General features: G+C 40.8%; 3 protein-coding genes across 5 annotated transcripts in view; 1 reads left to right on the top strand and 2 right to left on the bottom strand.

Annotated features, from left to right (window-relative positions):
* Positions 1 to 3,890, bottom strand: part of rpl18 (ribosomal protein L18) — a gene marked incomplete in the record, with an annotated part of 6,327 nt that extends 2,437 nt beyond the window's left edge. Inside the window, 5 exon segments of the mRNA XM_014341464.2 lie at positions 1,434 to 1,557; positions 1,705 to 1,803; positions 2,899 to 3,006; positions 3,118 to 3,204; positions 3,803 to 3,890. Coding sequence (XP_014196950.1) covers positions 1,434 to 1,557; positions 1,705 to 1,803; positions 2,899 to 3,006; positions 3,118 to 3,204; positions 3,803 to 3,805 — 421 coding nt within the window.
* A 3,987-nt stretch (positions 3,891 to 7,877) lies between these two features.
* On the bottom strand, positions 7,878 to 11,501 carry si:ch211-120k19.1 (uncharacterized protein LOC563199 homolog). Of its 2 annotated transcripts, none has more exons than XM_042213932.1 (6): positions 11,414 to 11,501; positions 11,021 to 11,208; positions 10,535 to 10,933; positions 8,819 to 8,889; positions 8,692 to 8,721; positions 7,878 to 8,590 (listed from the first exon to the last, which is right to left on the bottom strand). In XM_042213932.1, exons 3-6 carry the CDS (start codon positions 10,893 to 10,895, stop codon positions 8,465 to 8,467), a joined length of 588 nt encoding a protein of 195 aa, XP_042069866.1. In that variant the 5' UTR covers positions 10,896 to 10,933; positions 11,021 to 11,208; positions 11,414 to 11,501; the 3' UTR covers positions 7,878 to 8,464. The 2 variants fall into 2 exon arrangements, with proteins under 2 accessions (XP_042069866.1, XP_005946682.1); XM_005946620.3 differs by having other exon boundaries at positions 10,535 to 10,878; positions 11,414 to 11,500.
* Positions 11,473 to 21,086, top strand: LOC102302013. Of its 2 annotated transcripts, XM_042213931.1 has the most exons (3): positions 11,473 to 11,595; positions 16,554 to 16,743; positions 19,295 to 21,086. In XM_042213931.1, exons 2-3 carry the CDS (start codon positions 16,556 to 16,558, stop codon positions 20,526 to 20,528), a joined length of 1,422 nt encoding a protein of 473 aa, XP_042069865.1. In that variant the 5' UTR covers positions 11,473 to 11,595; positions 16,554 to 16,555; the 3' UTR covers positions 20,529 to 21,086. The 2 variants fall into 2 exon arrangements, with proteins under 2 accessions (XP_042069865.1, XP_005946719.2); XM_005946657.3 differs by lacking the exon at positions 11,473 to 11,595 and having other exon boundaries at positions 16,289 to 16,743.
* Positions 21,087 to 23,233: the final 2,147 nt, after the last annotated feature.

The raw sequence follows: 23,233 nt of genomic DNA, 5'->3' as shown, positions 1-23,233 counted from the left end.
CCTACTGGTGGTGGTCAGAGGGCCCAGTGGCGCCAGTGTCCGGCAGCCTCGCCTCTGTCAATGCGCCCCATCACCAGTGTGTGAATGGGTGGGTGACTGAATGTGTAAAGCGTTTTGGGGTCCTTAGGGACTAGTAAAGCTTCTATACAAATGCAGTCCATTTACCATTTAAGTGCAAGAATCACATTTTAGTACGGACCAGATTTGTAAATATTAGGGAAGCACCACTGCAAGTTTTTTGAAGTTATAATGCTCCGACCTCAGATGTCTGCTGATGCTGAATATGATGTCCTAACTGCTGTTTGCTTCCTACATGCTATGCTATCTCCACCTGCACCAAACAGTGAACTGCTGCTGAGGTGTGACAAATTAATCACAAATGAATCGATCCGCCAATACGAGATAAAGCTGTTTCAATCAAGAGTCAAATATCACACTGATAGATCCTTACCAAATATACTAAACACCTGAAGGAACAAGAAGACTGTGAAAGCCTTAAGAATGTAACAAACCCTAAAATCTAATATTTGCACTTATTTAATGTAATTATCGAGGCTATTTGAGGAAGAAAAAAAAAGCAGATGACAAATGTTTAACACAATGCCGCAACATTATAGTATGTAATTACCTAAGCTAAACTAAAAATTTACATGTGAACTGAACTAACGTGATTGTTTGAAGTTAGAAAACTGTAATAAAATAACAAGAGGACACGTCCTTAGTTTTAGTATTCGTTGGTTTGGTGAACTGTGTAATCACAGCTTGCCTAACAAGACTTTGGATGTCTTCAAGACTGTGATTCTACCAGTTTCAATTCTACTACTTAAAACCTGTTAATGATTATCCTAAATATTGTACCTTGGGCATACAATATCCACCTAATAATCAAGTATAAAGCTAACACAGAAACTAATAAAAACTTAACATTCTCAAACAATTAAAAAAAAAAAAAATTAGAAACAAGCAATCTGTTCTGGAAAAATACTGAACTTCAACCCAGTCATCAGTTCTTATTGCATGTGATTATTGGTGTTATTTGCCAATTTCTTGGTTGTACCAATATTTAAATGAGTAAAATTTAATGCTTGGTTATCTCTAATGACAATAATGACTGAACATTCCCTCAAAAAAAAGTCAGGTGAACAAATCTTATGTGGTTTCAGATAGGCAAAGACAGTGTTCTCTTGTGCAGAAGTAAGATATTGACTGCCATTGAAAGCAGAAAATTACATAGTTGTTTGATGTACAATCCTCATCTATTGCAGTGTGTTCTTAGCCTCCAAATAGCCAATGAAGCTCAACCACTACAGCTTCAGCAAACTGCACACTTAAGCTGTTATCTGGTACATCTTCCTTATTGGCCAGTTTCTAGGGTATCTGGTGGAAACAGCTCGTTTCAAAAATAGGATCTCCAACTCAATATGTTCAGTTACCTGACAGCAGCACCGTGCCTTGTCCTTTGGGAGAAGCCAAAGCCAGCTGGTCGAAGGTCATCACCTGACCTCCTGCCTTCAGGATCCTACGGCGGGCACCATCAGTCACCCTCAGAGCACAAATCTGTGGGACAGCAAGCAAGAGGTGAGGTCTGATTTGAGATTTTTTTTTTTAGGCACCTTTACAATGTTGAAGAAGCAGTTAGTAAATGTATTTTCTGGTGGGGGTGGGAGTGAAGTTGAACTGTTTTTTCATAAATGTAAGACCTACCTTGAGCTTGGGGATATCCTGAATCCTGACATCATCAGTGACTGTTCCCACGACGACAGCGATTTTGTTCTCACGGCCGGGAAGCTTCATCTTACGGATCTAGGGGAAAAAAATAAACAAAAAAGAAGAAGAAATTGAGGTAAATCAATGTGTGATTATAGAACTGATAACAGGGAGTACTAAAATAAAAATCCAGTGATTTGTTTTACAGAATCTCTAAAGACGCATTAAAAACTAAATGGAAAGAGTAGCAGAGATGCACCGATCCAGGGCACATAATCAGCCAACTTTCCAACATTCTGGTTCCAACAACCAGCCTCCTACATGACCGACTTACCATTACCATGAAGCTTACCATTTCATGAATGCGCAACACATGCACGGTGCTGCAGAAAAGAAGTTGCACTCACACACTCACAGCTATACCGGACATACTGCGAGTGTGGGTTTCACACTGAGCGAAAACAACAAGTTGTCCACTTATGTCAGGAATGTTCATACCAGGAAAACCAAATCTAATCAAAACCTAAACACAGACATTTTAAAGAAACTCAAACGTAAAGCATCTAGAACTAAAGCAATCCAAAGCTCAGAGACAGCCACCAGTCAGCAGCTTCAGTATGCGCAAAGGGTCAAAGCAGTTAAGAGGAAAATTATGGCAATGAGCAACATTATTATTCCAGTATCCGGCATTTGTCTTCTTAAACAAATCTGCTGAACCTGCTTTGATTGATGTGATCAAATCTGTCAGGTAACAGTAGGCATACAGCAACTCATTTTCCATTAAATTTTTCTACCTCTTTCCATCCATTGTTTCATTTGTTCAAACGAGAGATCCTGTAACTTTCTGCAGCTTGGGCGAAACTGTAAAGTGAGCCTCTTTTATTATAAGAGTAACTTCTTCCTTAAAGAATTCATTTTGTTAGTATATGCTGTCAATTGTAGTCCTTAGAAAGGAAATACACTCAAAAATTTGGAAATCTGAATCAGTAAACTGCAATTAGTGCATCTCTCATAAGAAGAAACCTTAGAGAAGCCCTGATAGCCCTCTTCCAGCTTTATTTTAGGTTCACTGCACAGTTCAGTACATTAGGCCAGGGATGCTGAAGACTAACCCGTTAACCTGGACACCATAATAAAAGCAAACAGGAGGATATATGTGTGAAAATCAAAGTGAGAGGAAGAAAGACCTACCAGGCGGGAGACAGCAATGGGAGGCCTGTTGGTTCTGCTCATGAACAGCCTCCTCAGGACGACCCTGTTGAAGGGAGCATTGGAGCGGCGGGCCAAGAACCTGTACAACTGTTAAAGGCAAAACACCAGGAATGTCAGGATTACGGGTTTCAGACTGTTCAATAGTTAAAATGCACAAGCTACCATTTCAAACTTCACACACCTAGAAATTAATCTTACCTTGACCAGGAGCCTCAGATAGATATCCTGGCTCTTTGGCTCCTTCCTGTGCACCTTACGGTCCTTGTTGTGCCTGATGTCGACTCCCTGGAAAATTGATTAGAAGCAGATTCATATATTAATCAGGTAAGAAAAACATATAATCTTGACCAAGAACACCTCATACATCTAACCCTCAACTGTTTATCTTTAAAACAAAATATATAACACCGAAAACAAAATAGAATACATTTAAGAGGGATATTACACACTACATATCTCATACTCATCCACATAACAGCGGCCGAAACACACGTTGACACTCTGCAGCTAACCGCTAACTCTGAACGGCATAGCAAACATGCACATAGCGTCAAATAAGGAAACTTCTGATCTTACGACACATACGTTAAAGTTGGGACAAAAATAAACAGTGACCTGTGATAATATATAGCATCTTTAACCCATTGTAAATCTGACTTATTCTCAACTTGAAGGCGTAAAGCTACCACCGGTGTCGGCTCCCAAGAATATAGGCTAATGTGAATTATAAAGTCAAATCACACGAAATCTTAGCACGACTCGGACATAAAGTATGTTTATAACGTGTAAATGTTTTCATCTAAAACATCAGGTGGTTTAATTCAGAGGATGACCGCGGATAGTCTGACTATCGTGTTTTAGAAATTCCGTTAGCAGGACCTACCATCTTGGACTCAGAGCGAAAAGGGAAAAGGAAGACCCGAGGTCTCGCGATAAGCTGTGCGCTTAGATCTCAGGCGCCTGATTGGTTAGAGAGCATGCGCTTCCTGCCCCAACAGCTCGGATGATATGGGATGGCGCCCCCAGTGGTAGAAACAGAAAATGAGCATTTTTCGAGTTCACCTTTTCGCATCTTTTTGGTTTAATTTAGTTATAAGTATTTAAGCAAATTAGTACATTGAGTAAAATACTAGAAGGATTATTTTTTTATCAGGCATTTTGAAAATAAACACGGAATTTCACCCAAAAAGTAGTTTTATATCACAGAGCTTTAAAAATGAATTGTTTAGATTACATTTTGTATCAGAAATGGTTTAGCAACAGGAGCATGATTTATATTTAGCATATGAACAAATTGTTTTGGTTAGTTAAGTGGAAAATTTTACGTGACCTCATTATTAAAATTATAATAGCCTTCGTTTTTACCAGGCATTCATACCCGGTAATGTGTCTTGCGTTTTCCATGCTACATCGCTACACCATGCATTCTGCAAATGAAGCTGAGGCCACAGGGTGTCGCCAAAATGTAAAAAAGGCGACATCATATTTGAATTTTAATGTTTTATTGCTCCCTGACCTCTTTATTCCTCTCAGATCTCTGCCTGGGGGTTTTGACATTTACAGTGCCGTTTTATTACAACCCCGCTTTTCTATGCTGATCTCTCAAGTGGTTCTTGTTGTGATAATGATGTTTGATCTATGCATATTGGAGGATTAACAGCCCAAAACGGTCGCACGACTGAAAAATCGGCTCAAAATGGGCCAAAAAAAATCGCACAGTGTATGCCCAGGGAGCACCGAAGGAAGTGGTGGTGTACACCAAGTATTCATTCAAATACTATGTTTAAAAAGAAAAAAGCAACAACACCCAGAAGTCAACAGGTTATGATCTCAAACACATTCCCAGATGTTTGAGTTAGTAAGCTGCAAATTTGAGATAAGCCAAATTTATTGATGGTGAAAATTTCGTTTGTTTTGATTCAATAGCAGAAAATAAACTTTAGTATTTCATATTTTGGTAAAGTTGGAAGTGAAGTAGAACATATAATGTTATTAAATTAATAGCCATTAACATGATGAGATCATTTTATACACAGAAACACAGTTAAACCAAACTGTTTGTGTATCTGTACAATGTATTTTCCCACTTTGTTCTTTAATGTGACAAACTAAAAACTCACGTTAATCAACCAAAGTAACTTACACAGAGAAACAGACATGCTGAGCAGAATTCTATATGATGCTTTTAATTACATTCACACACCTCCCTGCAGGTGGAGGAGAGGGGCTGGGGGAGTGGAGGTGAAGAGATGAAAGCACGAAGGTTGAGGGTGTGGAGAAGGATGTATGGGGTCTGCAGGTGAGGGTCGTAACAGAGGAAGGTGGTAAAAGGAGGTCAGAGGGTCTCGTATCTATCTTGAAGTTCAGCAGCCTCCTCAATGCCCCTTTCAGCAAAAAACTTCCTAAACAATCTCCATTTACCTCTTTCCTTCTTTTCTTGCTTCTCTTTCTCTTCGACTTCCATTTGTTCTTGCTTCTCTTGCTTTTTCTGGTCTTTTGTAGTGTCTGTCTCTTGCTCACAACATTTTCTCTGCCCATGCAACTCCATCAAGTTTGTATAATTCTGCAGAAGTACTTTGTAGTTATTCTTAAGTTGCTCCAATTGTTCCTCCTCCTCTTTAGGCTCCTCTTTCATGTGTTTACACTCCTGCTGGTGTTCCAGCATTTCCTCCACACCTTTCTGACTCTGGGCCTCTTTGTCTGGCTTCACTTTTACACTTGCATCTTTTGGATTTTCCATTTCTTGCTTCTGCTCCTCCACTGTTTTAATTTCTGCTTCCAGTTGTTTGTAACGTTCTTCAAGTTCCTTGTATTTCTGCTCTGTTTCGTTTTTATACTTTACAAAAAGATCCCAGTGGATGTAGCGTTGCCTTTCTTCCAAGAGACCATTTAGACGTCTCCTCAGCATGTATGCGCTCTCGCTGAGGTCTTGGTTTGCTCTTCGGAGGGCGTTGAGCTCATTGTAAAGCGGACCACCCCAGCGAGGAGCGGCAATGTTTAGTGGATTTCTTTGGTAGTTGAACCTTTGGGTCATTGTAAAAAAAACTAACTTTTTTCTTTACCTTAAACAAAAGAAATCCTTTCTAGACACGAAATTTAACGTTCAATAAAGTCTCTTGCTGTTTGCAGTTGAAGAGCTTGTTAGGTTTTGACGGAAGACGGAAGAAAACACACTGACGAGACAAGCAAAGAAGGTTTAAACGAGGCTTTCAGCTGTTTGCCACCGCGTGTCCATGGCAACGACCTTTGACAGGGCTCAAGTTATTTTGCTCTTCAAAAACAAATAAATAACGACACACAGCACACAGTTTTGTATTTAAAATTTCGTTCCACTTTCCCTTTCCCCAAATATATTCGATAGACCCTGTGCACGAGAAAATGCTAACTTCCTGGTTTGCGACCGGATGTGGGGTTGTACATTTCCGGTAGCTTTACCTTGCGGTCAATCGCTACTGCGAAGATATACTCCAAAATCATGTCCAAAACTCGAAAACGGAAAGTTCGCGTTAAGTTACAAAGAGGAGAAGGTGGGAACACTCACAACTGTTGTGTCATAAAAAATTAAAGAGTTTAGATCGATCAGTTGTTTACATCACTCAACACAAGCAGAACTGCATTACTGCAGCAGAAGACACATCGTCCACATTCAGAAGCACATCTCTGTATAGTGACTGGTCTTATGATTTAACCAGACAAATGTTCAGCATTCAAACTACAGGTGAAGAATAGTCAAACCAGATGTTTCCCCCATAATGTCGAGATCAGTTAGTCAAGTACACACCTACACAGCACGTTAACAAACCCTGAAAAAAAGCCACACAAAAAATGAATGATTGCTGGTAACGGTTTCTATACATTAGTATTTACGAAGTGTATGTTGTGACTTACCTTAAAAATTACAGTGGTCCTTCGCTAATAACGCGGTTCACCTTTCACCTCGCTGTTTCGCAGATTTTTTAGTGCAAGTTTGCATGCTTTTTTTTTTTTACGTCACATTGTGTCCTGCGTCCTGATCGCTGCAGACGATCTCCTCCGGGACGTCTCTCCTGTACAGTACAGAATCGCTGCATCGATTGATAGCAGTGTGACTCTGAAGTGCAGTACTGTATGTCCACGAAACGTTTTGCAATGTCAAAAAATAAAATTGGCCACTTGATTTCACCTATCGCTGGTTATTTTTAGAACCTAACACCCGCGATAAAGGAGGGACAGCTGAGCAATATAACATTTGAATCCCTTTTCTCTTTTGCCCTGAGGCGGGGGAAAAATATCGACAAGTCGATGAACATCATTTACAGATATATTGGGTAAATGCCCAAGACATCTATAGAAATGTAAATCGCCGCTTGATTCATTCATTTGCTTAACTTGTTTTGGACCGTAAACAAGGCGCGAATAGGACACCGGAAACAAAGCTCCCCACAAGAGTTTCCGCACCGGAAGTAGCATATGCTAACGTGCACATAGTCGATTATCTTAAACAAAAAACGTAGTTATTGTAGCTTAAATCGTTAGATTTAAGCGGTTCATTTTAACTTTCTGAATCACTCTGCTGGTATATCGGGAGTTGCGGCCAAGGAGCTGATCTACTTAATTATTTTAGTTTGTTAAAAATTCTATTCATCTTCTGCTTGAATTTGTCTTCAGTGTTTGTAACAGTGAAGCTCCAGATTACAATGACAGCAAATCACAACAGCAGCCTGTATTCAATTGATTTATTTTTTTATTCACTACAACATTTAAGGTTTGTATAAGAGACAGGACTGAGACAGGACTCTTCCAGACACTAAACCAAGGCACAAAGCACATTTCAATTCCTTTAATTTTAAATATGTTTATATTGTCTATCCTGTAAAATAGTCAGATGTCTATTCATATGAATGTACAGAATTCACCTGCTTGCTGCTACTACTGCACATTCACCCAATGTGTGTATATATATATATATATATATAAAGTAATTACTTTATTGTTATAGCAGTAGGAATAAATAATAAGGGACGTACTCTGGATCAGTACCATGATGCAAAATCTATAAAGATTTTTTGCAAAGGATTCAGGTAAAATTAATGGCTACAGTGACCCTGAGCCATTGCTAGCTAAAGTGTAGCTTTAGCTATTATTATTATTATTTAGCTATTATTTTATTTTTTTCCTCGCATTTGGTTGCAGTATACTCTTAGTCTGTTTAAATCAAATGATTTCACCAGATCCTCTTAACCTTTTATTCACAATAGAACAAAACATGTCAAGAACTGAGACAATGTATCATGTGACGTTTAAAGAAAAATATTAGCTCATTTTGAATCTGATGGCAGAAACACATCTCAAAAAAGTTGGGATAAGTCCATATTTACTACAATGTAGCATCGCGTCTTTGTTTAACAGCAGCCTGTAAACATCTGGGAACAGACCAGCTGCTGGGGTTTATGGGTTTCTGATGTATATAAATCACTGCATTCAGATTTTACTCACAGTGTCCCAGCTTTTTTGGAATTGTGTTTTTAGTTAGTTTACTAAAGCCTTCGATGTGACGAGGAGAGTCTCAGGTTCTTTCCTGTTCATGGTGTCGCTGCTGTCTGAGGTGACACAGGAAGATTGTGAAAACCAGGGCGACACCACCCAGAAACACCGTCCGAGCCACAGGGGGGACGAATGCAAAGTTCACTGCCTGAGGTGATGGGAAAGAAGAAAAATGGATATCATGATTGTGAAAGCCTGTCATCAGTGTAGTTCTCTCAGTCTGTGTGTGCAGAGAAGAGTTGAGCAAACCTGCATTGTTGACCAAAATACTACCCCAGTCTACAGAGTGGGAGAGAGAGAGAGATTATTACAGGAGATCTGGGAACATATCGCCATCATGAAGTTTAATAAAGACAGACAATGACTTTATACGTACCTTGTAAGATGTCCAAAATTTCTGCCTCCAGTCTTCAAGTGGGTCATCTTTGTGTTCAAGTAAACTCAAACCTACAATGTAGACAGATTTTGTTTTTCAATCGGTCATTAAAAACTCACTTTTCTTTACCCAATTATTCATGGGTAGATTTGTGTTACTTGGTAATAACTATAAGGTAAACCGTTTGATTAATTCAGATGTATTGATGTAACCTAAAATGTTTGTGCAGATCAGTAGAGTATGCGAACATTTGAGATTTGTCCACATGTAATCCATAACTGAGGACAAAGCTTGTAATAATACAACAGTAATGAGCAGAAGTAGTCATGTTTAGTAATAAAAAATTGATGCCATCAGTACGGTTATATTAGTATTCTTAGAATTAGGAAGCTTTTTTAGATGAATTAAGTTTATATACAATATACAGTGATCTAATAGGTGTTTTTTCATAGGTGAAGGCTGTTATGAAAACCAGAGTAGACCAAAGAGTCCAATTAGCATGCTAACAGTAACACCTGCTGACTATGGTCTTGAAAAGGGAAAATATCCAGTTCACAGAGTGAAAATGCCTTGTTGATATCAGTGGTCTTGGAAGGATGGACAAACTGCAGGAAGGCCATAGTGACTTAAAGCATCTCTGAAGCAGCAGCAGTAGAAGAGCACACTAGGTGTCATTCCTGCCAGCTAACAACAGAAAGCTGAGGCTACAGTTCACATGGGCCACTAAAATTAGACAATACAAGGTTAGAAAATCAGTGCCTGGTCTAATGAGTCTTGAGTTCTGCTGAGACATTTGGTTAGTTGGGTCAGAATTTGGCATAAGCAACATGAAATCTTGGAAAGGATTGTGTAAACGGTTCAGGGTAGTGGTGATGTAACAATGGGATTCTTTCTTGGCACATTTTGGGCCTGTTAGTACCAACTGAGCATCATTTAAACACCACAGCCTGCCTGAGTGTTGTCCACTCTTTTATAACCACAGTGTACACATCTTCTGATCGCTGCTTCCTGGATAACACATATCACAAATCTCATATCATCTCAAACTGATTTCTTGGCCATGACAGATTACTCAAATGGCGATCTCAGACTTCCAATAAAACACCTTTGGGATGCAGTGGAATGGGAGATTCATTATGGATGAGCAGCTGAAAAATTTGCAGCATGTGTGATGGTATCATATCAATATGGACCAAAATGTCTGAGAAATGTTTCCAGCACCTTGTTGAATTGACACTATGACAATAGATACCCCAACTCACTACTGACCTGTACCCAATAAGTTGACTAGTGAATATAGCTGCCATTAATTCCGAGTGGTATGGTGCAGTTGCATGGTCAGCAGATTCATACTGACTGTGAAAAACATCCAATAAAACAGTAAAACAATGTAGATGTCTATCTGAAGCCTGACTGGTTGAACTCTGTCTTAGATTATGGGGATTTTCTTTACACAAAAAACTTATTAAAAAAAAAATAGTACCTTTCAAGATAAATATTACAAATTGTGTCACATCCAATGGGGTAAAAACATAAAGACATAAAGAAAATATAAGTTTTTAGTTTTTAAAAACTCAGAGTCTAGGAACCAGTCTTCCAAAAGCTCTGCCATCTTTAGATGTCAAACTTGTATGATGCACAGCCATCAGGTGTTGATCACAGGCTCCTGCTGGAGGTTCACAAATAGCTGTAAAAGTCAAAACTAGAATCACATACCAATGTAAAAGGCACTGATGGTGAGAGGAGCCGCAATCAGCTGGTCCACCACCACCTTCCCAGTTACTGCCTTTACTCCGCCTCCTGGCAGCATCTTCTCCAGCCCTCTGAGCCAGTGATAGTTGAAGTTGGCGTGGAAACAAAAACCGACGGTCGCCACTCGAGCCGTCTGATGCCAGTCGACTCCTACTAAATCCTCTGATGTGGATCCTGTTGCTGGTTTCTCACCCAGCACGCTCTGCTGTACGAGGTCAGCAGAGGCGAACAGGGCTGTGTATCCCAGGATGTTACTGATGTACGGGCGAGCTTTGAACACAGCCCAGACCCACTTCATAGTGAGGAATCTGATAAGAGAGAGCATTAAAGCTCGACATTTTCCTAAGTTAGGAAAGCCGTTCACTGAAGGTTGAAAAACAGTGGGTGAGGAAATTCAGCAGCATAAGGGCCAGGCTATGATTAGTGATCCCCTAAAATATCCAGACTTACCTTTCAGTGTTGCTCCTCTCACACTCTTCTGAGTCTCCCCAAAGCCAAAAAGACACAAACTACATTTCTCTGGACAAAGACGATCATCAGCAGAGGCAAATCTACATGTGACGAGATCTCACAGGGTCAAAGTTCTGCTCCTGTTGCAGGGCATGTGTGATAAAGCCTTATCATCCCCCTGGAGAGGACTGTGAGAAAGCACAACATGTGAAGCGTGAGACTTGACTGAACACACACTAACAAACTCATGCTGTAAAGCTTAAACAGCTGAATGTATGTGCATGCAGATTTGATAACGACGGTTGAATGTACTCATTGCACTCATCGTGTAATGTCACTATGTAAGCAAATCCTGGTAAGAAAATCTCTAATCTCTAACACACTATGACTTACCACGCTATTCCTTGTAACCACACCAGAGCTGTGCACCCTTGGGCCCGAAGCACATGTAGTGTCACTATAAATAGATGCCACTCCTGCAGCAGCGATTCCCTTCTCTGAGTTAACCGCTTGGCTTTGAAAAGGCGCCGAAATTGGATAGAAGCAATTTTCAAGATTTTATGGCTTCTTTTGAAGTAAGTGAATGAATTTGCACCTCTCACTTATGTGTTTTGTTTTTACTGTGAACATTCTCACAAAATCACTGACATCTTCCGAGTAGTTACTCTGTGTCCCAACAGCCAAATGAAAGCATAAATGAGACGATGCCATTGCATTAATTGCTCCTAAATTTTGCCTCTGCATATCAGGATCTCACCTGCATTGGGTGATTTTTGCTTTTACTTGTGCTGTATTAGTATATATTGAATGTTTTTGCTCGTTTAGCTCTGCAGGTCATTGGTTAAAATGTGTTTCGTTTAACATGCTTAAACACATTTTCTTGGTTTATTTAGTGAAAAGCCAAAAGATCTGCAAACTTGTCAGTACAGATTAAGAAGCTGGGTGGATATTTCACTTGAGTAATATAAAGTAAAAGTAATTTGTTAGGTACACCTCAGGAAAAGCAGGTTGGACGCCTTTTACTATCAGAATTGCTTCATTTTTTTTTATGTCAGAGATTCAACAAGGTGCTGGGAACAAACCTCACACTCAAAACTTTTGGTCCATATTGACACAACAGCATCACACAGCTGCTGCAGATTTTATCTGATTTCCCAGTGTGGGTCTCCCATTCTGCCTCACTCCAAATGTGAGGAACTGCAACTGGATTGAATTCTGGTGACTGTGGAGGCCATTGGAGTACAGTGAACTATTTATGAAAAAAAAACACAGCTTGAGATGATTTGAAATTTGTGACATGGTGTGTTGTCTATCAGAAGATTGGCACGTTGTGGTTATAAAGAGATGGACACGCCAGCAACAATGCTCAAGTAAGATGTGGTGCTTAAATTATGCTTAATTGGTACTAACTGGCCTATAGTGTGCTGAAGAAGTTCCTCACACCTTAACCCAATCACGACCATCCTAAACTGTTGATAAAAGGCTTGATGGAGCCATGCTTTCGTGTTCTTTACACCAATTCTGACTCTAAACTACAAGCCTAAAACCCCCCACTCCACTGACGACTTGCTCTTGGCCAACACCCTTAACGACTTCTACTGTCGTTTTGACGAGCCATCAGGCAGCCTTCACACCTCCAACGACCCCAACAATAGAGGCACTTTGGACACTAACTCCCCCACCTCTCCCCCCTCCATAGAGCCATCACCGCCTTCAAACTGTTCACCTGCAACACCCGCCCCCTCACCCCACACAAAAGAGGATTTCACACCACCTCCTCCGACCACAACTCTTCATATTCATGAAGCAGATGTGAGGAAGCAGTTTAGGAGTCTGAATGCTCGAAAAGCTCCCGGCCCAGACGGTGTGTCTCCTGCCACCCTCAGACACTGTGCAAACGAGCTGGCCCCAGTGTTTTCTGGCATCTTCAACTCCTCACTGCAGGCATGTCATGTGCCTGCCTGCTTCAAGTCCTCTACCATAATCCCTGTCCCCAAGAAACCTAGGATCACTGGACTAAATGACTACAGACCCGTGGCTCTGACATCTGTGGTCATGAAGTCATTTGAGCGCCTGGTTCTCTCCCATCTCAAGACCCTCACGGCCCCCCTCCTGGACCCCCTGCAGTTTGCATACAGAGCCAACAGGTCTGTAGACGACGCCATCAACATGGCCCTACACTTCATCCTGCAGCATCTGGACTCCCCAGGAACCTACGCCAGGATCCTGTTTGTGGACTTCAGCTCTGCCTTCAACACCATCCTTCCAGACCATCTCCAAGGCAAGCTTTCCCAGATGAATGTGCCTGATCCCATCTGCCGGTGGATCACTGACTTCCTGACGGACAGGAAGCAGCATGTGAGGCTGGGAAAGAATGTCTCGGACTCCCGGACCATCAGCACCGGCTCCCCTCAGGGCTGTGTTCTTTCTCCTCTGCTCTTCTCCCTGTACACCAACTGCTGCACCTCCACCCACCAGTCTGTCAAGCTAATCAAGTTCGCAGATGACACCACCGTTATTGGGCTCATCTCGGACGGGGACGAGTCTGCCTACAGGAGGGAGGTTGAACGTCTGGTGACCTGGTGCAGCCACAACAACCTGGTGCTGAATGCCCAGAAGACAGTGGAGATTATTGTGGACTTCAGGAAGCACATAGCCCCACTCCCCCCCATCATCCTGACTGACACCCCCATCACCTCTGTGGACTCATTCCGCTTCCTGGGTACCACCATCACCCAGGACCTGAAGTGGGAGCCCACCATCACCTCCGTCATCAAGAAAGCCCAGCAGAGGATGTACTTCCTGAGGCAGCTGAAGAAATTCAACCTGCCAACACGGACGATGATGCAGTTCTACACTGCAATCATCGAGTCCATCCTCACCTCCTCCATCACCGTGTGGTACGCTGGAGCCACTATCAGGGACAAACAGAGACTGCAGCGTGTTGTGCGCTCTGCTGAGAAGGTGATTGGCTGCAGACTCCCATCTCTGCAGGACCTGTACACCTCCAGGACACTGCGGCGTGCAGCTCGGATCTCAGCTGACCCTTCTCACCCTGGACACAGTCTGTTTGACCTGCTCCCCTCAGGCAGGAGGCTCCGGTCCATTCGCACCAGAACCTCTCGCCATAAGAACAGTTTCTTCCCCTCTGCTGTTGGACACATGAACAATAACCATATGACTGTCCCCGCCACTAACACATGACCCTACGCTGTGTCACTGCATCATTCCATGTTTGCACTGATCACCACCTGCACTCATGTATATATCTTTCTACGTAGCACTCATAATTCTTATTCTCATGTATATATCTCATGTATATCTCATGCACATATCTTTCTTTCTACATAGCACTTTAATTCTTATTGTTTGCACTGAAGCACCGCAGCAATTTCCTAATGTTGTAAACCTCAACATCTGGCAATAAACCCCATTCTGATTCTGATTCTGATTCTGATTCTGATTCTGATTCTGATTCTAAAAAAGAAATTCATTTCTGAGAATGAATGTGGCAGTTTTTTGGCTAGAAGGGAAATAAGTTGACAACTTTTTACCAAGTTACTTTTAGGTAAAATATACCAAAAAGTAACTTGACTGTCTGTGTCAAATGTAGACAGACAAACTCCTACTCCTTATTTGAATTTTTGTTGTGTGTTGTATTGGATTTGCATGTTGCGCTCACATCTAGAAAATTAACAATAACGGTGAGCTGCAAAGAAGAGAAAAGTTAATAATCGTAACCTTAAAATCACTTTGTAAAGTTAAATGTATTTTCACATCTGTGTAAAATAAATAAATAAAATAAAGCCTAGCCACACACCTGCTGCCATAGATATGCAAAATGTTGAACTTGGAAGGTGTCCTTTTGAATTGTAAAGGTCAATTAAAAGCAGCTAGCAACCATCCTAGATCTTCCCACTGAGAATGTGATAATTAGGGCCAGAGTTTAAACTGGTCAATTAAGTGCTTGTTAACCCTGAACTCAAGCGTTAGTGTCTCGCAGTATTTAACAAGCTGCTTTCAGAAAGCCACACAATGGAGGCGTGTGCCCACACTTCTACAAGTGGTTGACTTCTCAGATAATTGCCCTTTTCTTTTCAGACCCTCTCATCATGTCTCACTTCCTCTCCCGTTATCAATTTGTCAAAGCAGATTCCTTTAAGACTGCCTGGGAAAAATGCATTTGCATTGACCGCTGATGTCACTCAGCTTAATTTGTGCACACATCAGTCCACAATACATGCACACACATGCATTAACAGCTGAATTACTGCAGCACGCCTCCTCAGCCTCCAGTGCAGTTTGTAGAGAGATACACAGAAACCTGGAGACAAAACGGTAAGCAGGCTTTTGCAGTTATTTTTATATATTTTTATATAATTATAAGTTATGTAGATCTGCTGTTTCCACAGTACAACACATTAGCTGTAACAGCGTTTTTGACATTTTGTTGTGATGTTATAATAAATATGAGTTACAGCCTTTACAAACAGGTTTATATAAACACTTATTGCTTAATCGGTGATTTTTGCCTGCAGTTTGTCTTTTCTCATCATTTAATCATTTAATTTTTTTAATAATCATTCATCCTGATCACTTCCTATATGTTCATCTTATGAGAATTGGGGCTTGATTTCTTTATAGTGATTTCCTAGTTGGTGGAAATTGACTATGTACACTTTTGGGTACTTTACTTGTACTAAACATAAATTCACAGCGAAGTGTTGAACTTTTAACTCCCCTTCTATTGCTTTACAGATGCACTGCAATTAGTCTGACGGCACATTTCTTTGTTTTTTGCGTTATAGTTGGGGTTAAAATTTGTGGCAGCCAGGCTTTTAGACTTTTGACTTTTTAAGGCATGGCTCAGGCAGTAGGGTGTGTTGTCTACCAATCAGAAAGTCGGTTTAACGATCCCCAGCTATTCCAGTGTACATGTCAAAGTATCCTTGAGCAAGACGCTGAGTGTAAATGTTAGAAAACACAAAGGCAGAGATAAAAGTGCTGTATGAATGTGTGTGTATGTGTTAGTTGGGTAAATAAGACTATAATGGATAAGTCATATAATCTTAATAAAAAAATCCTAAAATTGAGTAGAAAGGTGCAAGTACCAGACCATTTACTCCTCATGTCACAGTTCCTCAGAACAGTAATATTAATTTTGCGAAATAATAAGATAATTTTTTTCCTGTGCAGAATAAATACTTTTAGATATAGTGAAGGCAGATTATATTTTATTTAAGTACAAGAGAAATTTACTCCTTCTGTCATTGTTTCTCGTCTGTCAGGAAATGCAGGATTCAGTTCAAGATTACTCTGATTACTTTCAGAGCTCTGCCTGCCTTACGGGTATACAGCACCTTTATGGTTAGCACCTGTCTGAGCTCCTCTGATCAGGATCTGTTCTGCTCTCCATCCTTTAAACTCAAGAAGACTCTGCTGGAGCATTTAAGTTATATAAATGGACGTTTATTCCACTTTAAGTCAGTGACTCCTGACTCTCCTAAATCTCCACTAAATGTATGTTTCTCAGGCATGCGACCGTCTATCTCTGCGAGTCTTGAGCCTGGGTTGGAGCGAGGGGTCCCCTGGGGTCGTGACCTGTACACCTTTGTAACTTCAGCAGCAGGTCACATGATGAGGACCCTGCAGAAACCCAAGAAGAACCGACCATCCAAGCGGCAGGTCAACCACCGTCGCTTCCTGCACAACATGATTCAGAGGTGTGTTTGACCATCAGTGAAACACTTGCAGTAAAATGTAGAACAGCTTTTTCCTGCCAGTGAAACTGAGCGTAAGAAAATGCGAGCTCCCAGATGATGAGAGGGGGAAAAATACAAAAAACATTGTTATGTAGCATTCAGTGTGTTGCGTGGTTTTCACATGAATGTGTACTTATTACTCCTTAAATCCCCTAAAATGATAAAAAAAAAAAAATAAGGATGGAGGGTAGATAACATTTAATTTTTAAAGGAATAGTTTTTTGAAAATACACACTGAAGGTTAGGAGAGTAATTTGATAAAAATCTAACATATGTGACTTCAAAAAACAAGCTGGCAGGGAAGGTTCTCACAACACTGGCAAAAGTTGACTTCTTTCTAAAAATGTTTTTAAGAAAACCTTTGAAGGATTTTTATCATTTCAAACCGGATAAGATTCATAGTTTAACTTACACATACATGCTAACAGTGAAAAACCATTCTCAGTTTAATATCCTAGAAATGTTTCTAGATTTTATTGAGGCCTGAGATTAGAGAATAATTTGTTTGAAACGGTAGAAAGATTGGCCTGCATGATTCTGAGCTGTTGATGGCGTTACTCAAGAGTATCATCCATCCAGCTTCATCCTTAGTTCAGGCATCGTGGGGAGACTAGAGCCTATTCCACCTGTCACAGCGCAAACACTGGACAGGTCGCCTGTCTATCATGAAGCTAACACTTCACACTCAATTTAGGATCACAAATTAACCTAACTTGCATTTCTTTGGACTGTGGGAGGAATTTGGTGAAAACCTGGACAGAGAGAACATAGAAAGGCCCCACCTGGCCGGTGGGTTTGAACCAGTAGGCAACAATCCTGACTGCTGCACCAACATGCTGCCCATGTAAGGCCATGTCCATACTAATATGTTTTTGTTTGAAAACACATCTTTTTCTCTCGGTTTTGGCCTTCCATCTACGCTGTGACGGTGTTTTCAGTCAAGGAAAATGCAGCGTTTTGAAAACACTCTCCAAGGCAGATACATATGAAAATGCAGTTTTCGCATCGCAGTGTGGACAGCAAACCCGGAGCCTTTTCGAAAACGATGACACATTTTAGTCATGTGACCAATTAAAGTAAGATAGCGGAGGGCATTATACAGCAGTTAATGCTCTATGTTGGTACAGGGCATTGAAGATGATAACAGTGGGTGGATTATATTCTTAAACTTAGTTACAGCGCTTTCAGAAAGACATCTACATTATTACATTACATTACATTATTAATGATTAATTAATTAATTACATTATTATTTAAAAAAAAAGGGCAGGGATAGCTCAGTAGGTAGAGTGGTTGCCCCATGATCGGAGGGTCGGGGGTTCGACTCCATTGAACAGCTACCCTGAGGTACCCCTGAGCAAGGTACCTACACACTGCTCCCCGGGCGCTGCATTGGTGGCTGCCCACTGCTTCAATGGGTGAATGGGTTAAATGCAGAGGAGTAATTTCCCTATGGGGACTAACACATACACATTATTATCTACTGTGATAAAGTCTGCTCTCCATATTGACAAAATATTAATGAGGTCATTTACAGCTGTAACATGAATAAAATGGCTGAATTGCCACCTGAGCATGCAGTTACGTTCCATAGAGTTTTGATAATGATCTACAATTTTGTCCAGGTGTGTTGCAGCAGGGATACATAGAAAAATTTCAAGACACCGGCCTTTAAGTTTGACACCTGTGCCTTAGAGGATCCTTAACTTAAAAAGTCTTTTTAACCTAAGAACAAAAAATGGCAGCTTTCCCAAAACTGCTGTAAAAATACTATGTAATAATATTTTTTTCCACTTTAAATCACTTATTCTTTTAAAAATACTTCAGCCTGAGCTGTAAATATTGAATATTAATTATAGATTGGGGATTTTATGCTTTTGAAGGCCAGTATGTTTACATAACTCCATTGATTTTTAGTAAAATGGCAATTGGCCTGTATTTGTATAGCGCTTTACTTGGTCCCTAAGGACCCCAAAGTGCTTTACACTACATTCAATCATTCACCCATTCACACACACATTCACACACTGGTGATGGCAAGCTACATTGTAGCCACAGCTGCACTGACAGAGGCGAGGCTGCCGGACACTGGCGCCACCGGGCCCTCTGACCACCACCAGTAAGCAAACATGGGGTTAGTATCTTTGATCATTGTTTTTATTAGGCCCTGAGATGGGCCAACGATTAGCAGCGACATTCATTTTCATGCATTTCTATTTTTTCTACAGTGTCAGATTTTTTTTTAAGGTCCTAACAACAAAAAATGCCACCTTCCCAAAAACTATTATATAGTAATATTTTCTTTCTACTTTACATGACACAGTCTTTTAAAATTACTTCAGCCTGAATTATAAATATGAAATATTAATGACAGTATTTTGGATTTTAACCCTTTAAAGAAGAATTTAAAAAAATCCACTGGCAAATTGTTTAGCAGAGCCAAAATAGCATGAAATAGTTTTCCACTGTTGTCCCAATTCATTGTTTCATTCACTTTTCTTCTTATCAACAGAAAATTTGCAGATATTGAAGCAGCAAACCAGCGGTTGGCATATGCTCTTTATTTTAAGGATGAGGACAAAGGCATGTCCTCTCTGTCATCACACAAGCCAGATTCACCTGACCAGTCAGGTAATCCATCTCAAAGTGGTGGTCCACAGGATGCCGATAAAAACAGCCTTCAAACAGGTGTAGATGGTGCCTCAAAGTCTATCAGTGTTTCCTCAAATCAAGTAAATACAAAAAGGAAGCAGGCTGAATCAGGGCATCTTTGGAAACATCACTCCATATCGCAGTCCTCCACCTGCAGAGCTACAGCGAACAAACACAGCAAGAGGAGGCAGGAAAAGGGAAGCAGAGGTCATAAACCGGTGGAAATTAAACCTATTAGCTCCCCAAGAAGTTCTGACTTGTTCCACGGGGCGGAGCTATTTTATTTTAACAACGAGAGTCAGTCGAAGCCAGCCGACAACCACCAAGAAGACACAGAGTCAACTACAAATGACTTCATTCAGCTTGGCCAAAATGTGGACATCTCCCCCTCCTTCTCCCCAGAGTTATCTCCATTGTCTCTTGACTCTTGTGATTTCTCCGTTCAAGTGTTCACAGACCTCGCAGGCTGCGCGCAGGCTCAGAAGAGCTACTTCGACTTCTCTGAGGGTCAGCTGACTGACATAATGGAGCCATTTTCCATTGACAATAAGGACTTAGGGGACTGCGCTGACATAGAGGCATATTTTGAAAGCATTTGTGCATGCCATGGTGATGATGATGATATATTTGGAGACCAGTCACATAACTTTACCGAAGTGGATGATCTCCACTGTGAAGGTGAGTGTAGGTATGAATATGCATATGCAGACCAGGGAGTGACCTCAGACCACTTCCAGGGTAACCACAGGAGCTCAGTGACCCTGAGACAAAGTGCATACACAGAAGAGGAACAATTTAACACCTTTAAACTCTGTCAAAGCACAGACATCAACCAGAAGCAGATCCCCTCCTCAGTCAGCTACCACCACTACAACATCGCACAGCTTCAGGCGTACCAGTGTTCTCAGGAGGAGAGCACCTGTATGCAAGTTAACTGTGAAAATAACCTACAGTTTACACCATTTGAAGGAGTTGCTCAGTCCTTCACTGTTCCACTTAACAACGCTGAGCTCCGCCCCATACCAACACCACCTCAGGAAGACAACTGGCTGTTTACTGATATCCTGAAGGACAGAAAGTCACCTAGTTACTAGGAACACATGCCTCATGTTCTTAAAGAGAATCAGACTCAACTGGTCTCATACTTGAGAAGACAAATTCTCAATGACTTCTTGTTTTTACTTTTGTTTAAAGACATTACAAATTTTTGGGGAACATATTTAAAATGCTGTCCTTTTTGTTTTTTGATGTTTTGCCTTTACAGAACAATTGCCAGCTAACTACAAATACAGAAGTTCTGGGAATTATGCAATCAAGCCAAACAGGTTCAGAGTAAAACTAAAGAAATTCACTCCGTGAATGTACAGTCAATGGCCACTTTATCAGGTATAGGGTTGGATCACTTTTACCTTCAGATCTCATTCATCATGACATGGAAACCTAATCTGATGGATTGCATAACAGCGGACAAACTCCAATCAAAGCTGGTCTGATATAAATCTGAGAATTTATTTATATTATTATGTATGTAAATTTATCCTTAAAAACTGGGAATTATGAGGAATGAAGAAACAGTATTTGTGACAGCTAGAGTAAAAAACTAATATAGAGCTGTGTACTTCAATTCTTCTGTCAATTACTCTGTTAAGAAATCTTACATTTATAAATACGTTCAAGATGTTTTTTTTAACTTTTGAAAACATCTTTCAGACGGTGTCCTTACCAAGTTCTAAGTTTTATACTTCTAATTTGTGAATGCACCAGCTTTTAGATCAAAAACATCTGTAGGTGCTGTTCATATTACCTCATTATTTATTTATTTTTAGCATTTATTAGCAAGAAAGATCTGAACTATTTATTCTATTCTATTCTTTATTTTGTAATTATACAGTACTTACCTGAGAGGTCAGTCCAAATCAATCTGTTCAAGAACTGTTTTGCAGTATTTATATAGATACTGTAAATAACTAGTCTAGGATCTTCCTTGTATACCAAAGTTTAAACATGCTTGATTAGCTTTGTGAATTTTTATGTCCAAAATGTTTATGAGGTGTTTTGTTAAAAAGCATGCTGGCATCACAAGTTCTTTTTGAAAAGGAGTTTGTGCATTTGCCATAATGTGACATACAGATGATCTACAATTTTTTTTATACCACCTTAATTAATTATTAATTTACCAAGCAACCATGATCAGATTTAACGTTTTCTTGAATAATCAAGATTGTAGGCCAGGACTTCACACTGGATGAAAAAAAAAATTGTTATTTAGAAAATGTTGCCACATTTTTTGACAGATTAGGCATTTGTACTGTCTACACTGAAAAAAATAACCTGCTGGATTAACATTAAAAAATATGTACATCGCTCTGTCAACTTTAGTGTTTTATGTTATAACTGCACACATTATTTATTTATTATTATTTCTGCGTCCGTCTGAGTCTCCGCAGCTGGGGCAGTCGCAGGTGGCCTTCGGGCACTGCCTTCGTCGCCCCACACGCAGACTGCCCGGGGTGCCCGGTGCGACGTGTGGTGCCTGCCTGGGAACCACATCGCCGAATCCCCGTCTGACAGGTGGGCGTGGGAAATGTGGCGTATGGAAGACAGCTTTGCCCATTGCCGATCGGGGGCCCAAGTCCTTCTGATCGAGGCCCCACCCCACGGAAGGTGTGAGGCCGGAGGCAGCCCCTATCACGCCGGGGTTCGGTCTTCTCGGAGTCGGGTTGTTTGGGAATGCATATATATATATACATATATACATATATATGTAATTTATATATATGTGTGTGTGTGTGTATATATACATATGTGTATATATGTGTGGGTCCAGATAATGAAAGACATTCAAGAGCATAAAATACATAAAATCACCTGAATCACCTGAGTCAAGAGCAAAGCGCAGATCCATGTCAGACAATAGTACACTGCTGTCTATACTTCATTCATAAAAAACAAATCTACAAATTCCCAGATATGAAGGATGAAGAGGACAACAAGCTGATCTGAAAAATCGCTGCTTAATGGGGACTAAATGGCCTGGTAAATGGCCTGCATTTGAAGACCCCAAAGCGCTTTACACTACATTCAGTCATCTACCCATTCACACACACACATTCACACACTGGTGATGGCAAGCTACATTGTAGCCACAGCTGCCCTGGGGCGCACTGACAGAGGCGAGGCCACTGCCGGACACTGGCGCCACCGGGCCCTCTGACCACCACTAGTAGGGAAACATGGGGTTAGTGTCTTGCCCAAGGATATTTGGCATGCAGCCAGGAGGCAGCCTGGGATCGAACCACCAACCTTTTGATTAGTGGCCTGCTCTGCCACCTGAGCTACAGCTACCCTGGGCTCTCCCAGCACATCAAAAGACTGGGCAGGTTGAACTAAAGTGTTGATCAAGGAGGGAGGGGTCCAGCTGGACCAGGAGGCCACCGGGACCAGATAATGAAAAAACAGATCATGAAAAAAATTCAAGAGCATAAAATGACCTGAATGCAGGGGTGAACCGCAGATCCATGCCAGGCAAAACACAGCCCAGCGCCTGCTCCAGCACGCTAACACAAAGAGCTAACGCAGAGCATGGCAACAGCAAACCCAAGTGACATTACACAGATTAAACAGTAAACATAAGTCTGTAAGTACTATGTAAGGTAAACGTTATACTTTATTGGGTCAACCGACAGTGTTGGGAAGGTTACTTTTAAAATGTATTCCATTACAGAATATGCCACAAAATGTATTCTGTAACGTATTCCGTTACGTTACTCAATGACAGTAACGTATTCTGAATACTTTG

Source organism: Haplochromis burtoni, unplaced genomic scaffold (genome assembly GCF_018398535.1).
Source record: "Haplochromis burtoni strain Fernald_Lab_line unplaced genomic scaffold, NCSU_Asbu1 Contig_497, whole genome shotgun sequence".
In the NCBI taxonomy this organism is placed as follows: Eukaryota; Metazoa; Chordata; class Actinopteri; order Cichliformes; family Cichlidae; genus Haplochromis; species Haplochromis burtoni.
The sequence above is the reverse complement of the archived record's forward strand: the minus strand, read 5'-3'. Positions and strand labels throughout refer to the sequence as shown.

Excerpts from the sequence above, each read along its gene's own strand:
- LOC102302013 (XM_005946657.3), top strand. The coding sequence starts at position 16,385 with ATGGTTAGCACCTGTCTGAGCTCCTCTGATCAGGATCTGTTCTGCTCT. Across the intron at positions 16,744-19,294 it reads CTGCACAACATGATTCAGAG|AAAATTTGCAGATATTGAAG; the intron begins GTGTGTTTGACC and ends TCTTATCAACAG.
- si:ch211-120k19.1 (XM_042213932.1), bottom strand. The coding sequence starts at position 10,895 with ATGCTCTCTCTTATCAGATTCCTCACTATGAAGTGGGTCTGGGCTGTG. Across the intron at positions 8,722-8,818 it reads AATTTTGGACATCTTACAAG|ACTGGGGTAGTATTTTGGTC; the intron begins GTACGTATAAAG and ends CCCACTCTGTAG. Across the intron at positions 8,591-8,691 it reads TATTTTGGTCAACAATGCAG|GCAGTGAACTTTGCATTCGT; the intron begins GTTTGCTCAACT and ends CCATCACCTCAG.